We start from the raw sequence: 17,794 nt of genomic DNA, 5'->3' as shown, positions 1-17,794 counted from the left end.
GGGCTATCTGAGATGTAATCAAATAGGGAACATTAGAAGATATTCAAGAAAGATTTATGAAAGTGATCTATATGTTAGATATTAAGGAACTGTGTATCAGTTGTCCTTCTATCTCACCATTACATTTCAAAATTTTGGAGATGGTGCTTACTTTGGGGGTGGAGGAGTTACTGCATAATAATTCAAGCTCTACCAGAGAAGAACTATAACTTTGTAAATTCAAAAATTCCAAGAAAGTTATATTACTGAAGAAAAGTCTACACTGTATTATCTCAAATACATATTTTAAAATATGAGTGTTATGTCTTCTGTTAATTCAGATGTACTTTAAACAGTAAAGATTTCAGTATCCCTTGATGAGTAAAGCATATAGTAAAGGATGTTTCATAAGTGTATTTATGAACTAGTTTCCAGAAGTTTGGGTGGATTCAAATATACTACACTTGATCTGAAGATTAAGACATCAGATTGACCTATTTGCACAGTTTGTTTTATATTAGTGCAAGTGGGAGTTTGTTGGATTTTATGCCCTAAATAAAACTCTTTAAAATCTGATTAGTTATCAATATAAAAAATTTGAAGTGATTTATGTTTGCATGAATTTTACATGCTAATGGTTTAATATGTTTATTACTTTTATACACAAAATTAGTTAAATCCAGATCATATGTTTATTTACAATTATAGTATCGTCAACACAGTGGAATGTGATTGTGATGATATGAATCAAAAGACTAGGTCCCTGTTTCATCAGTGTTATTGGATTTACACTAATGTGATAATCAGCAATGATGTGTACTTACACTTGGAGTAAGTGTTATGTTCTTTCCAAAACATTAGAAAAGTATACTAGTTTCGAATGTATGGAGTATACATTGGACCGGACCGATATTGCAACTAAGTTAAGTTATTACAAATTTACCGTTATATATCTTTCCAAGTCAATATCAGTAGTTGATCTTAAGATTAAAAGAATCTAAATCCTGATATGCTTAGGCTCAACTCAGGAGTATTATTCATGTTCTTTGATTTATTAGTTAAGCCTACTTTTTGGTCAGGGTGATACGTATATTTTGGGAACATGATAGTATGATTGAGTGGGAGTGCTGAACATAAATATGGAATCTATAGCTTCTACTGGTGTATAGAAGTCAAGTGATGATTCCCTTCGAGCTTAACAAATAGAAGTAAATGGATGAGCTCTTCTTTAACTGACTAATTATTAGATCACTAAACACCATTTACAGGTAGCTAAGTGTTTTAAGGGGCAAAATACATTGAGGGGTGAGAACGGTAAAATTATCCCATCTCGATGTAGATCATCTATATAGAGGATCTTTAAATCACAATAAGATTATAACAATGGTTAAATGAGATAGCATATTGATATCGTGGAACATATAATATGCTCTATATAAGTCTGAGATTGCAATTTTAAGTTCTAAGAATGGATCAACGAAGAATTAATAAGTAGAAATTTACTTGGTAAATTTGGTTCACTTATTGGAAGCTCAGCATATAGATCCATGGTCCCCATTCTAGTTGAGAACATTCTGCTTGTAAGACTCATTAATTGATTCGTGATTGGTCAATTATAATTCTAAAGTTAGACTATGTCTAATTTGTGAATTTTCACTAAGCAGGGACGAAATTGTAAAGAAAAGAGATTCTAGGTTTATTTATTTATTAATGGCCTTTATATGTCTAATTAATAATTAAATTAAATGACAATATTATTTAATAATCTATTTTAGTTATTAAATAATTAGTTTTGGCATTTAAATGGTTAGAATTGGAAAATTGGCATTTTTGAGAAAATAGAAATAAAATTTGTTAAAACTGCAAAATCAAGTGGGGCCCATTATCACACCATGGTCGGCCACTGTTTGTGGAAATTCAAATTGATATTTTCATTATTTTAATGTCAAATAATTCCTAACCTAAACCTAGTAGTTGTCTATAAATAGAAAGTGATGGCTCAGTCAAAACAACACATTCATTAGTTATCTGACAGAAATTTTCTCTCTTCAGAAAAACTGAGCCTTCCCTATTTTCTCTACCTTGGCCGAAATCCTCTTCTCTTTTCCTCTTCTTAAATTTCGAGCCCTAGTGAAAGAGTGAGTGCCCACACACAGCAAGCAGTAACTCAATCATAGATTGGAAGACTGTGAAGGATCAAACTTAAAGAAGAAGGACATTCGGGCTCAGATCTTGATTATACTCTGCTACAAAAAGGATACAAGGGTTAGAGATCTGAGTGGAAGGAGACATTAATTTCGCTGCATCAATGTAAGGTTTTCTTAACTTTATACGTGTTTATTTTATCGTTTTAGAAAGTTCATATTTAGGGTGTTAAACAACATACTTGTGAGTAGATCTAAGATCCTGGTAAAATAAATTCCAACATTTAGTCATATAACATTACATTTAAAGAGTCATAATTTCAGCCGATATAGCTTCTTCTCACGGGAGAGACGGTGATGGTTTCGATCCACCAGATCCTAGTAGGGTACCCTCAACTTGCAAGGTAGCACCACCGCCCAAAAGAAAAGGTCGTGGTGTTGTTAGTAATTTACCGTTAGAGACTCGTAGGCGGGTAAATCAGGGGCCATTACCGCTTACGCTTGATCCTGCAACAGGAAAAGTTGTTGGCTTGGAGAACCAAGCTTTCATCCCCCAGTTGGGTGTCAAAGTGAGTACATTATTGCCGGGGAACTACTTAGATTTTAGTGATATACCTCAACATTTTAAGGAACAAGTTATCCAGAGAATGAAGATAATCAATTGATGGACATAATAATTTTTATTCATAAATAATAAAACAACTAACTAATAATTTATTTCTTTAAATGTAGTATTATTATGATATCGATGGTCACCCAGAACTGGAAAAAGTGACGAGGACTCTTTATAATGAGATGGGCAAAAGATATTCAGAAAGAAAAAACATTAGGCATACTTATTTTTAAAAATATTACGAAGGAAACCCTGATAATCTAGAGGTGGCTATCAATGCTAAGCCTGAGTACTATGTAACAAGAGATCATTGGAAAGATATTATTGATTTATTTTTGAGCCCAAAATTTATAGAGCGTTCCAATCAAAACAAGAAAAACAGAAAACAAATGAAGTACCCCCTCAGCTCAAGGCACAAAATCAATGGCAGCTCAGCAACATGAATTTGTAAGTATATTTTTAATTCATTTAATAAAATTATATTTTTTTTTTACAGAATCTAACACTGATAACAATACAGAAGGAGCCAGAAAAATATGTCTTCCAAACTTGGAAAGACAGATCTTAGGAAAAAGGATAAATCTTGGGTCAATGACGCTGCTAAAGAGAAATGAGTGAGTTACACTAATATTTCATTTTTTTTCTTCTTAAAATTATCACACAATTGAATATTTAACAATTTTTTATCTATGGTTAGGATGAACTCACCCATGAAATGGAGGAAGAGGTGGCGAGAAGTAGACTTCAAAGCCAATCTGGCAGTGATCTTGGATCCTCGGAGGTACCGCCTAACATCCAATACAAGGTCATGGGCAAGGTTTTTGGTGAGAAGAGTGACTATATTCGAGGAGTCGGTTACAACATAGTAAAGAAGGGGAAAAAAATCAACATCTAGCTCTTCAAGCCAAATTCAAACTCAATCTCAAGTAAGGTCTACTCTTTCTCAAGATGTTGGTATTATGGCTAAAATATTTCAGACATTGCGTGAACACTTTCCACCGGGACACGACACTTCTGATATGTATCACCCGCGATTTGAGAGTTTCCTCCAACAATATTTACCAATCCAACCTCAGGGTAGTGCAACATGTCCAAGGCCGCAACAATAACCTTTTCAGCAGAGTCAACAATTCTCTCCTAATGTGCAGGGAAGTTCATCCCAATCTCCTTTTATTCCAAACATGTTTGGACGCTCCTCCCAGTTTCCTCAATTTTTCTACTCTGATTTTTTTGGGAGGATCACAGTCCCAACAGCCGATGTTTGGTCAATTTGGGAGTTCATCTCAACAACCGGTATTTTTTGGGGGTTCAATGCAGCAACCTTCTCCGGATCAATTTTTCGGTGCACAAAATCCATATATTTTCCTTGGTCAGTTTCAGAAACAATCACCGAAGTTTTTGCCACAGCAACAATCTCCAAATGTTTCGCAACAACAACAATCTCTGAATTTACCACAACAACCACAGACTCGACAATTTGTAGAGATTTTATCTTCCCAAAAACCATATTATCCTTCACCGCCAGTATCACAAGCTCAGGACAATGCACAAATATTTAATCTAAACTTGAACACTACTGGTTCAGATTTTTTAGATAATGTGCTTGATGAAAATAATAAATAGTTGATGTTAATTTTAATTATGTGTGGATTAATTTAAGTTTTTAATTATGTTTGGATTTATTTAAGTTTTTTAATTATGTGTGGATGATAACCATTTAATTTTTATGTGGGATAATTTTTAATTCATAATGTGTGTAGTAATTACTTTATTGTTACTTTTAATTTTAATATTTATTACTAATATTAATTTTAATATTTATTATTAATATTATTGTAAATTATATATTTATAAATTATGTGCATAATAAAATCTGATTATTATTATTATTTTAAAAAATAAATCTGATTATTATTGGAAAATATATATTTATAAATATAATTAATATTTTTTTTTTTATTTTAACCAAATTACCATATCGGGGTACCCACTGCTATTAATGTGTCAGATATATAATCTGACGCATTAAATACCGGTGGGTCTCGCCGCTAATGGTTCGCCAGTATTAATCATTAATAGCGGCGGATGTGTCAGTCTGCCGTTATTAATGATTAATAGCGACTGAGTATTACTGTCGGGGCAATACTGGTGGACTCCTTCGCCCTTATTTCTTGGTATTGTTGTAGTGATAGGAGGGTGCTAGCACCACTAATGCCGTTTAATATTTCTCTACAATTAATATGTGAAAATTGATATTAAAATGCACCAATAACAATATACACATCTTCTTATGCTAAGTATCCCTTCTCATTTTTCCATTTATAATTTCTCAATATTATCCAAACAAAAAAAAAAAAAACTTGAAAGGCCGAGTTTGCTCCTCCACTCTCGTTCTCAATCTCCACATCTAATATTCTACAGTTTATCAACACATAAATACTACTTCAGTATTTCATACTTGAGAGAAAGAAAAAAAACCACTAATAATCGGAGGAACATGACAACACAAAAACCATTACACGCCGTCGTTTTCACCCTCTCTCTCCAAGGGCACGTGATCCCATCCATACACCTGGCAATCAAGCTAGCATCAAAGGGCTTCACCATCACCTTCGTCAACACCGAAGTGAACCACCGTGACATCACAAAATCGCTCTGCCGCAACACCTCTCAAAACGATGTCGTAGACATCTTCTCCGCTGCTCGCGAGGCCGGTCTCGATATTCGGTACAGAACAGTCAGTGATGGTTTTCCAATATCTTTCGATAGAAAGTTGAACAATGAACAGTTCTTAGAGGGTCACGTACATGTTTTTCCGGCTCACGTAGATGAACTCGTCCGAGATTTAGTCGACTCGGCTGACCCTCCACTTACTTGCTTGGTCGCCGATTCTTTCTTCGGATGGCAATCTGCTATTGCCAAAAAATATAACCTTGTTTATGTGTCGTTTTGGACTGAACCAGCTTTGGTTTTCTCTCTCTTCTACCACTTGGACCTTCTTCAAATTAATGGCCATTATGCATCTCATGGTAAGTATAAATTATATAATTTTAAAACATTGTTTTTTATTTTATTTATTTTCTCTTCTACCACTTCGACCTTCTCAAAATAAAATAAAATGAAAAACACCGTATTAATTTGTTCATCCGTATCAACTATTTAAAACTAAAAAATAAAAAATCTAGTATAGGTGTACATACATATGGTTACTAAAAAAATATTGTATACTGCATTGAAATGATAAAATGAAATGTTATCTAAAAGAAAAAGGTTAAAAGAAAATAAAAAAAAATTAGTAGAAATTTTTTGAAATAAAAATAATGGATGCGTACTCATTTGAAATTCTGAATTTAATCAAATATAAATTTGGTTCTATGTGTTTGTTTACACAGTAATGCTGGTGTATAATTGGATAAATCTTATATTTGGTGTCATTTTATTGAAAAAAAAAAAACTTATGTGCTTTTGTCTCACATTACTCATATGTGAGTAATTTGTAGTGTTTTTGTATTATTTTCTTTTAAAACAGTATTTATATATTATATTTAGTAGCTATGGAGTCTTAACATAAAATTTTATAAAAAAAAATAAAAATAAATTACAAAACTTTAAATTATATTATATAACTTCTTAATTAAATATAAGTTTAAAGTATTAAAGATGTATAATTAATAAAAAATAAAATACCAAACAATTATTAATGAAAACATAATGTTCCAAATTTAATTAGTTCCTTTGTTTGTTTTTGACTTTTTTTTTTTTTTTGAGAGTATGTGTTTTGCTCTAATTAAGGCCATTTTTTAATTTTGAATAGATAAATTACAACTTATTTTTTTTAGAGATAATTATATGTGGCACTATTTTTTTGTAAACAAATTATATTTTTACGTTTAATTTTTTTTTTTTTGACATTTAAAGTTTTCCATAAAAACAACACGAATACAATAAGAAAATTACATAAAAGTAACATGAAAATAACATTAAAACAATAACAAAAATAACATATAGATAACAAAAAATAAATAGCTAATTAATAAGAGTACAACATAAAAAGACCGTATTTTCTGTAAATAAAATTAAAGAAATCGTGAAAATGTTTCAAATTTCGTGAAAGTGTATTTTTGTAATTTTTTTTTGTTATTTTTATGTAATTGTGAACTAATCATTTTATATATATAATTATAAAAATCATAGTTATACTAAACATTGTACCTATTTTTAGAAAATATAAAATTTAAACATTCAATTTTACACGTACTTCTTTTATTTTACACATGCAACATACACACTATTTTTAACTTTATTTTCAAATTCAACAAATTTTGAAAAGGGACAACATGACTATTATAACTAAAATATACAATAGATATAATATAAAAAAAAAATTAAAATAGAAACGCTCATATCGTAAACCAAATAACTATATTATTATCAAAATAACCTCTTAATTAATAAGAAGAATAACAATTTGATCTTAACGTTATTATATAATTACCATAGAGACGTACAACTTTATTATATTTTTATTCATTTCCCATGTATTTTAATAGTTATAGTTATTGTTCAAAAAAAAAATAGTTATAGTTATTAGCTTTGGGATATTGATGTATACAGTAAATTTATTTTATTTTTTGTGTGGACTAGATAATAGAGAAGACACTATCGAGTACATACCGGGAATCAAAGCCATTGAGCCAAAAGATTTGGTATCATTCCTTCAAGATACTGATTTCTCAACATCTATGCATCGTCTAATTTCCATGACTTCAAAAGAGATGAAAAGTGCTGATTTTATTCTTTGCAACACAGTCCACGAGCTTGAGTTTGAGCCCATTTTAGCCATACAAGAGCAACGACCCATGTACGCAATTGGCCCATTGTTTCCATCTGGGCTCTCCAACTCCAAAACCCTAGTACCCACTAGCTTAAAACCTGAGTTTGATTGCACACAATGGCTCAACACCAAGCCTCAAGGCTCAGTCTTATACGTCTCCTTTGGTAGCTTTATCCCTTGTGAAAAGGAGAAAATTGACGAAATTGCCCACGGGCTTCTACTTAGCAAAATAAATTTCATTTGGGTTCTTCGTGGTGATGCAGTGAGTTATGAAGAACCTTATGTCCTTCCATCTGGGTTTGAAGATGAGATTAAAGATAGAGCTATGATTGTGACATGGACGAATCAAATTGATGTGATCTCACACTCTGCCATAGGAGGATTTTTAACACATTGTGGATGGAATTCAACACTAGAAAGCATTTGGTATGGTGTCCCAATGTTGTGTTTCCCTCTAAAAGCAGATCAGTTAACTATTAGAAAATTATTAGTTGATGATTGGCGAATTGGTGTCAACCTTTGTGATAAGAAACCGTTGACAAGGTTTGAAGTTGCGGAGAAGGTTAATGTGTTGATGAGTACAAAATTAGATGATAAATTGAGGAAAGAGATGATAAAATTGAGACAAATATCGAAGAATGCCTTGGCCGAAAACGGATCATCTGAAAGGAATTTGTGTCAATTTGTTAGCGATTTGAAGAACAAGATAATTGAAAAAGTATAGTAACTTAATGTAAATGCAATAATATAGGCTTTTGGTGAGTTTTTTTTTCTTTTTTTTTTTTTTCAGATTTATTCTTTTTAAACGATTGCTTTGAGCCCTTCATGTTTGTTTGTTTTTGTTTTTGTTTTTTAAAATCATCATAATCCCTTTTGTTTTGTTCCCTGCTTATTATTTACTTACATTCTTAATTCAATGGTTAAATTTAACTATCATTCTATGTGTATGCTGTTGAAAAATAATCAAGCAAGAGCATTGTAATCACTACAATCAATTACTAATCCAATAATGCTCTTACAACTATCCAAGATCCAAGTATTTATTTAGAGCATCAAAGCTAATAAAACACATACCTCCTATACCATCCATGTGAGCCATTATCCTTCAATGTCTTCAATGAGAATCACCACCAATCCTTGAGCAAAAGCTAGAGAGAGCACTTGTGGAGCTAACCCCCTTTGCCTTTTTACCATACAAACTCTCATAACCTCTTACCACACAACACACATATATACATATATATATATATACTAGTAAAAAGTTACGTGCGAGGCACGTATACTAAATTTTATGCTAGTTTTTTTCTACGTTATTAAAAAGTGATACAATCAAAAATTAAAAAAAATATTATTAGTTATTAGGTTCAACATCATTACCATGTGTTTATTTTTAAGGAAAAAAAAATATTATGAAATAATAATTTGTTGCAACGCGAGTACAGACAAAATTCAGAAAATATAGCATTTATTAGTAAAGTATTGACAATTTCAACAGTAAATTAACTGATTGTATACTTTTTTGTCTGCTAACATTAAACTTTTGATATTTGAGTGGTGAACTCTTATTTGTCCGCTTTTCAAATTTTTCTAACACTCTCATTTTATTCTTCCAACTTTCTGTAGTTGGAGTGATGTCCTTAATTGTTGTATATAGTGTAGTCATTTATTCACTTGCTTTCAAATAAAACAATAGATATACAAAATAAAATTAAATATAACTAAGCTCATATTAAAATCAATCTCACCTTTCAATATAGTAAAAGGTTTTTAAATTGATTCATTCTCACTTAATAATAATTGTGACACACCTAACGAATAATAATATTATGTTACCTAATAACAAAATAGGAATCCACCAAACAACATTATGAAAATTTATTCCAGGTATAATTATATAAATCTATTACTCATTGAAGTCTATAAGAAACTCTAAAAAGCTCACAATACGAAATTTCACATCAAAAATCTAAAAATGATCAACTATGTAGCAGGAATAATATTACAATAACCAAAATTGCCTAGTCATATACAGTCTTAAAACTTAAAAGAGTGGCATTATTCATTCAAGTTTCGACTAAGTGTTTCTGAGTTTGAGTTATAATATTGTGTCCTGTGTTTATGTCCAAATATTATGTGTCTCTGGCTAATCTAGTGAAGAAGATTGAAGTTTTGATTCTCAATAAATAGAATGAATATAAGTGTATACTTTGTAGTAGATCATTATTGTGTCATTTTTAAGTTAATGTGTCAACTTGAAAATAATTCATTTAATAAATAGAATGGAGTCAATCTAAAAATATTTTTCTACCTTAATAAGTAGAGCTATAGAAAACAAACCAGTAACTTTTTGAGTGTTAAAAAATTATAAATGGTTATAAATTCAGAGTAAGTAAGTTGTGTGTGGCAGCTGGTTAAAGAAGCCAAAATTGAAGTTTATGATTAGAAAGTAGAAGCACCGCTAGAACTTTCCTTTGTTTGAAGTAATAGTATAATAACTAATATTTTTTATTACATATTAATAATTAATTCAAGATGAACTTTTCAAAGTATTTTTGAAACATCGTGGGATATATAAATGCAATACTTTTGCATCTTTAGCAATATATATATAATATATAAATAGTAGTAAATTTTTATTTAATTTTTAATTGTATCATGGCATAAAATTTAATATATAGCCTTTTATTTACCATGCATGGTCGACACCTCAATTGAATAGAGTCATATTCAATTAGTTTCTGTTTTTCGTGTCTTGATTTTCAGATTATAAGAAATTATTGTTTTTCTTTAGACCTTGACCACTTAATCTATGATCGTATAGTTTTAGAATAAAATTCTTATATGATCGTAGATGTATATTTATGGTATTGTTTATTAATAATTAAGATATCAAATTAAATATTTTAAACCATGAATTTCTCATAAACCATTTTATTTTTATTAATAAATCATTTTATTTTTAATATAAATATACATCTACGATCATAAACTATATTCGGTTCCCTACTCATCCTTTCAACCTTAATTATCTCTTTGTGATTTACAACCAATTTTGTCATTTTTTTCACCTACAAAATTAAATTTATTTAAAAATCCACCCCATATATATCTATTATCAAACTGTACATATATACAAAGGCTTGATTAGTTTAAAATTCAAAAAGGTTTTATGTTTCTGAAAATTTAAAAGATGAGTCCACACAAAATTTTTTGATTGGTTGGTAGTTTTAAAAAATCTGTTTGGTTTGGTTTTGTTTTTACTTTTTAATTTTTAAAATTGTATTTTCAAAATTAATAAACCATTTTATTTTTATTAATAAATCATTTTATTTTTAATATAAATAAAAAATCACCCATGAATTTTTCATAAACCAAGAATTCTGTTATATAGGCACATTTTATATAGAATAAAAATAATTATATAATATTCTTCGCTTTTATTTATTTATATATATCACAATTGGTATTCTGTTTTTTTCCTCTCTCAATGCGATTCTTTGAGTGTGTTTACTGAGAATATTTAATGCTTAATAATCTCTTCTCTTTCTTTCTTAGTTTACTATGATTTTGAACTACATTTGTGTTTTTGCCACTTTTTCTGTTCATTGTGATCTTGAACCACAATGAATTATTCTAAATAATATAAATAAAATGGACGATTATTTTATATATATATATTTTTAATTTCTAGAGTTATAGTTGTGATTATATATAAAGTTGAAATATGTTAAATATCAATTCAAATATTAATAGGATTTGTTTTATTATTATTTTATTATATATAAATAATATTTTATTATTTTATTAAATAAAAATAAAAAATTACCCATAAATTTCTCATAAACCAAGAATTTCAGTTATATAGGCACACTTTATATAGAATAGATACACATGTTATTACCCTTATAACCCTAAGGGGTTATTAACTAATAGGGCATTTGAGGTCTTTTATGGTATACTATAATTTAATGGGCCAACTATAGTATTAAGGGTGCTCTCATGTGCCTCTAACACATAATTAAGTTGCTAACCATCCCATTATGGTTATGAGTAACATTAGGCACACAGTTAATGATTGTGTGTTATGGAATTAAACCTATGATTGTATTAGTCCATTATAATAATTCTAACATATGCTTCAAATTGACCAAAAAATATGAGTTTAGAACTTGTAATCAAAAAAGAAAAAAAAAATCATTATAAAAAATTACCTCACAAAAAAATATATATTTAAAATTGAAAAAATGACTAATCCTCCACCATCTCTCTCTCACCCTCTTATACTTCTTGCATAAGGCCGATATTTATAAGAATAATAGTCATTATAAATTAGGAAGGTTTTTATAACAGTTTTAGTATGCATTTTTTTATTATTTATTTAGATACTTATTGTGTAGTAGATTTTGCAAACTTAGTTAGTTTAGTTGTTTAACTCAGTTTTCCCATTCTTTTGGAGATCACTGTTTCTCTATGTAAGGTCTGATTGTACTCTGTTGTAGATTACGATTTAGAGAGAGACTTTAGATCAAAATAGTTTGAGTGAGGATGGTTGTTGAAGATTTTAGTATGTATTTGATTACTTACTCACATTGGTAAGTTGTTTTGTAGATGTAAGACACCATTCTTGGTGCATAGATCTTCGTGATCATTTATATAAACTGAGTTACTTGAATAAAATTAGGCTCAAGACAGTTTTTCATGAGGAGTGCATCCAATTTTCTTTGACTTGTGATTGAACCTCTTTCCTTATTTGTCCATCTTTTACAATTTGGTTTAGCAATCTTTCACAGTATTTGTATTAACTTTGAATCCAACAAAACTTCTTTACATCTTAACAGCACTAATACTCTTGATCTGAATGTCTCGTCTTCTATACATTGATATCACCAATATAACTATATCGAAAGTTCAAACCACTCTCTGTCTTCTTGTTTCAACAATTTGGGTAAGATCATTGCAATCTTATTTTTAATGTCTTGTTTCATGCAATATATCGAATGTGAAGTAGTTGTAACTTTCTACATCCAAAAAACAATGTTTCGGTTCTTCCTCACCTGGTATACCACCGTGGCAATTTCCATATAAACCTGCTCCCCGAAAGGGGATAATCAAGCTCTAGTAATCCATCTCAACAACCTCGACCTCTTCAACCCAGTCCATGTTAAAATTATTATTGTGAACTAATATAATTATAGGCTTAATACTATAAACATAATCATTAATTAACTATGTGCTCAATATTTGTCAACAATCGTAATGAGATGATTAATAATTATTTATTATGTTAGAGAGGCACATGAGAGCACTCTTATAACTATAATTGGCCAATTAAATTATAGTATACCATTATTGAACTACTTAAGTCCAATTAGTGTATAATCCCTTAGGGTTAGAAGGGTGTGACATATATATATGTCTTGAGTGAAAAGGGTGGTTAATGGTAATAAGAAGAAAAGAGGGGATAGCTTCACGTTGTGCTTCTCTCTAATATTACTCTAATCTTGTGTTTGTGTTAATCCTAATTGGAGATTCTTGGAATTAAAATGGCTCACATGGATGGATCATCAATCGGAGGTATGTGTGAATATTATATTTTGGATGCTCTAAATAAATACTTGGATCTTGGTTTGTTTTCTATGAGTATTATTGTAGTCACTAATTATAATGCTCTTAGATGGATAATTTCTTAACAATTAATATCTAGAGCTAAAGTTGTTGATTTTAGAGCTTAAATTATTATAAACCGTTATTGTAAATTTGAGTGCATCACCAGAAGCAGCAGCCTTTTTGTTTTTCACGGCTTTGGCACGCTTCTTGGTGTTTCTCCACTTCTTCTTAGATTTGGGTTTTGAAGCAGAGGCAACATTTGCCTCAGGTTTGACCGTCCCATTACCATTGCCAGTATTTTGAGGCTTACTCCCTCTCTTCTTGGGTCCTCCAATCAAATTTTCATATGTCTGAAGGTCATTGACTAACTCATGAAAGTCTATGTCCTTTTTATTCATGACATAATTTGATGTATAGGACAGAAATGCTGGAGTCAGACTATTCAAGATAAGGCTTACTTGAGTAGTGTGATCCACTTCAGCACCATGATCCTGGGCTTCTTGGAAATAACTTGCCATGAGGAGAACATGATCACGCACGTTTTGATGGGGTTCCATCCGTGCATTGATGTATTTCTTAGTCGCGTCAAAGCGAGACTGAAGAGATGCCCTACCGAATAGCTCAGTTAACTTTGTCATAACTTCAGCAGCCTTTTCGGTTTTAGAAAACCGAGTTTTCAGGGTGTCAACCATGCTAGAAAGCATGAAGTATAGAGCTTTGTCGTTAGCTTTCTGCCAATGCTGATACTTTTCTTTCATAGCTTTGGATGCATTGTCCCCTGGCACTTCTGGAGACGGCTCAATTAACACAAACAAGGCACTTTCTCCTATGAGAGCAATATTAATGTTCTCAATTCATTTTGGAAAGTTAGATCCATTTAGCTTATTTTCGATCAAGAGTGATAACATGGAATTCATCATGGTTATACAGGATACTACAAAATAATAAATAGAAATTAATAATTGTTTAACACAAAATCCAATTCAGAAATTATAAGCACATAGCATGTAGGAATGATAAGAGAAAATACTAAAAAAATACAATCCTAAATAATTTCCAAGGTTTTCAACAAACTGATATTAGTGTCCCGTTTAGGCGAGAGTCAAAGCTACCATCTATTGAATAGAGTTATCAGCTCATCTAAAATATTAAACATTCTAGCAACCTTTTATTCGATCAAGATTGGAATCCAGCGTTGTCCCGTTTAGGCGAGAGTCAAGGCTATTCTATCTTATGAGCTTCTACCATTGCTTCATATTTTGCAAGTCAAATATGGTCGCCACCATTAGGGTGATCTATACCATATAAAACACTTACAAAGCTACTTATCTTTCGAGATTAAACGGTGCGAACTTGCTAATGAACGTTCCTCCATTAGGGAGGATTACTCACTAAAACAAACGCTATGTAAAACCAACAATGGAGATCGAATATCTTAATAATAATAAAGCTCATTCTTTAAAATGTATTTTCTTTATTATTTATAATAAAATATATTCATTAAATATCGAATTTAGAATTAAAATTCTAAATTAGAATTTAATTTAATATTTATAAAATTATACTTAGATGGTGATTGAAATAAATTGAATTATTTCCATCTTAGTAATAATATTTTGATATAGAAATATTAAGAAAATTATTTAAGTTGTATTAATTTAAATTAATTTGCAACTTAAAATAAATTTTCATGAGAATATATTTATTGTATCTTGAAAAAGAAAGTAAAAACTTCACTATTTTCGAAATTCTTAAATAATAATTACTTAGAACAAATACTTCAAGCAAAAATATCACCTATCTAGATTTTCCTTTGACTAATTAATTTCAATTTCTAATATTATACTTTAATTCATTTATTTTAAATTAATCAATAAATGAAAAAAAAATCATTGATTTAAGTTGGTCCAAGAATTAATTAAAATAAATAATTAATTTACAACTTAATCTATTTTTCAAGATAAATTCAAAATCATCTTGCATTATGAAATGCAATTTCGAAATTGATTAAAAAAATAAACAAAAAAAATTTTTGAAAATTATTTAAATTAAAGTTGAAAAATTAAATTTCAACTAAAAATAATTTTCTATTTAATTAAGTGTCATGAAAAGGAAATATTAAGTATCATGATGAAAATCAACTTAGATATTTAATTTTCAATTTAATTAAATGTATTAAATTCAAGAAATAAATAATTAAGTGTAGAGAAGGCTTAATTATTAATTTCTAGTTTAATACTAGGAAAAAATATACTTAAATTAAATTGTACCAAAATTAATTATTTAAATAATTAATTTCACAATGTATAATATTTTCCTATTTAATATTAGAAATAATAAGTAGTCTAGAAATAACTATCTAGAAAATATCTTATTTAACTAAGTATCTTTTCGAAAAATTTGAAAAAACATCTAATTTAAGTTGTTATAGAAAAAATCTAGAACTTAAATATTTTCAAATTTAAATTTAATTAAATATCAAAAATTAAGTTAACCACTTAATTTCAAAAATATTCCATTTTAAGTTTAAAACTAACTTAAAAAATATCTTAAGAATCTTTAATAACTAATGCCTAGAATTCCTCAACTTAATTTTAAATTTAAATAAAATATTCAAATTTAAGTTAGATATGAAAAATCAGTTAAAATAACTAATTTATAACTTAAATAGGAATATTTAATTAAATAAGCTCCAGAAAGAATCTAGTTAGTTAAAATTCTTTATTTAATTAAATATAAGAAAAATACAAATAGTTTGTCTAGAAATAATATCTAAAACTAAAAATGTTTTTCTTAAAATTAACTTTAAAATATTAAAATGAAAATAAATTTCATATATTTTAAAGGTTAATTATGTTGCTAATCAATTTTATTAGGTTAAACTAATTTAATTAACCTAGCACAGTTATTCAAATCAGGCAAATGAGCCTTCACAATTGGGGTATTTCATGTGAGGGGGAGCTGGGTTCAGTATGTTGTACCCACTTCTAATGGCCCCCAACTCTCACACAAGGTCTAAAAGAGAGGAATTTAACCTTAAAATAAATAACTGTTATTAATTGAATAGGTCCAAAAACTAAATGGACCTAAATAAAATCTATCATGGTGTGACATTTTATTTAGCAACAACCTATATACATCTATATAATAAAATAAACATATAGGCTCACACAGACACACATTTGGATGGATCCTATCATGTTGCTAGGTCATACACAGATGAAAGAAGATTGTAAAATTTACCTGTTACAAATTATTTACTTGACCAATTGAACCATGGGTTAAAATCAGATCATTGGATCTGTCAACAAATTAACCATGGCTATTTGCAATCAAGTAATAATAGGTTTTATAAAACTTACAAACAAGCTAAAACACATACTCCTGCAACAAGGTTAGCTGGATAGTTGGATGTAGGATTTATTTAATTTTAAATATTTAAATTTCGAAAAATTATTAAATAATAAAAAATATTTATTTTCGAATTAAAAAAAATAAAATATATATATTTTCGAAATTAATAAAATAACATTTAAAATTAAACCTACAATTTTGAAAAATTAGGTTTCAACTAACTTAAATATCATTTCAAAATTTGCTAACTACTTTTAAAAATTTAATGTTATTTTATAAATTAAATATTCAATAAAAATAAAAAAGATAAATAAATATCTTTTTCAGATTTTATGATTTAATTTAAATAAATAAAATAACAAAATTTAAAAGTTAGCAAAGTATCTTACTTCTATTTAAAATTACATGATTATAGTTATCTTATTTTAAATTTAAATAAGGTCAAATTATTTAAAAAAAAATATTAAATTTAAAAATTTAAAATCTGACCTTAAATTTAAAAATAAGATAAGATATAATCAAATTTAAAAATAAGATAGATAATTATGCAAAAAAGATAGATATTTACTATTTTTAAATTCAAATTACACTAATATCATGAATTAAATTAAAAAAAAATAATTAATTTAATTATGCTATTTAGAATTGAAATAGGAATAGGAAATGTCTAAATACAAAACTACACAAAAAATCGGAAGTTAAATCCATGAAATAGCATGAAAAATCGAAGAAAAACGAAAAAATTACGAGCTGTACGGACAGTATGCTGAGCATACTGCCCGCGCGCGCGTATGGGAGTCCATGGCCGAGAGAACTCGGCGCAGCAAGAGTGCTGCATGATTTCCGCGCGCGGAGGGGCGAGATTCAGACAAGAAGCTCGGTCGAGCACTGTCTGCACGCGTGCTGTCTGAGGGTGTCACCCTCGTCCGCGCGCGTGAGTGGGTTGCACGACCCTGATATTTTTCGAGACACTTAAATATTATATATTTTTCAAGAAATTTAGTTAGACTGAAAATTATATTTAAGTTAAAAATTTTAATTTGAGAACAACTGAAATTAGAATAATTTTCAAAATATATTTTATTTTATTAATTATTTTCTCATTAAATTTTGAAATGCATTTAATTATTAAATGTAGATATTTTGAAATTTTAAAAAAAATAGATTAATGTTGAAAATTAGTTATTTAATGAATTTAAAATTTACTTAAATCAAGTAAATTTTTCATTAATGATTTATTAAAATAAATAGACTAAAATATAT

The 17,794-nt window shown here is 28.8% G+C and overlaps 1 protein-coding gene across 1 annotated transcript; it reads left to right on the top strand.

The window, feature by feature from the left end:
• The first annotated feature begins 5,051 nt into the window (after nt 1–5,051).
• Nucleotides 5,052–8,506, top strand: LOC115708987 (UDP-glycosyltransferase 86A1-like). Its single transcript, XM_030637006.2, has 2 exons — nt 5,052–5,765; nt 7,381–8,506. Exons 1-2 carry the CDS (start codon nt 5,234–5,236, stop codon nt 8,292–8,294), a joined length of 1,446 nt encoding a protein of 481 aa, XP_030492866.2. The 5' UTR covers nt 5,052–5,233; the 3' UTR covers nt 8,295–8,506.
• Nucleotides 8,507–17,794: the final 9,288 nt, after the last annotated feature.

This window comes from Cannabis sativa, chromosome 3 (assembly GCF_029168945.1).
Source record: "Cannabis sativa cultivar Pink pepper isolate KNU-18-1 chromosome 3, ASM2916894v1, whole genome shotgun sequence".
NCBI classification, from domain to species: Eukaryota; Viridiplantae; Streptophyta; class Magnoliopsida; order Rosales; family Cannabaceae; genus Cannabis; species Cannabis sativa.
The sequence above is the reverse complement of the archived record's forward strand: the minus strand, read 5'-3'. Positions and strand labels throughout refer to the sequence as shown.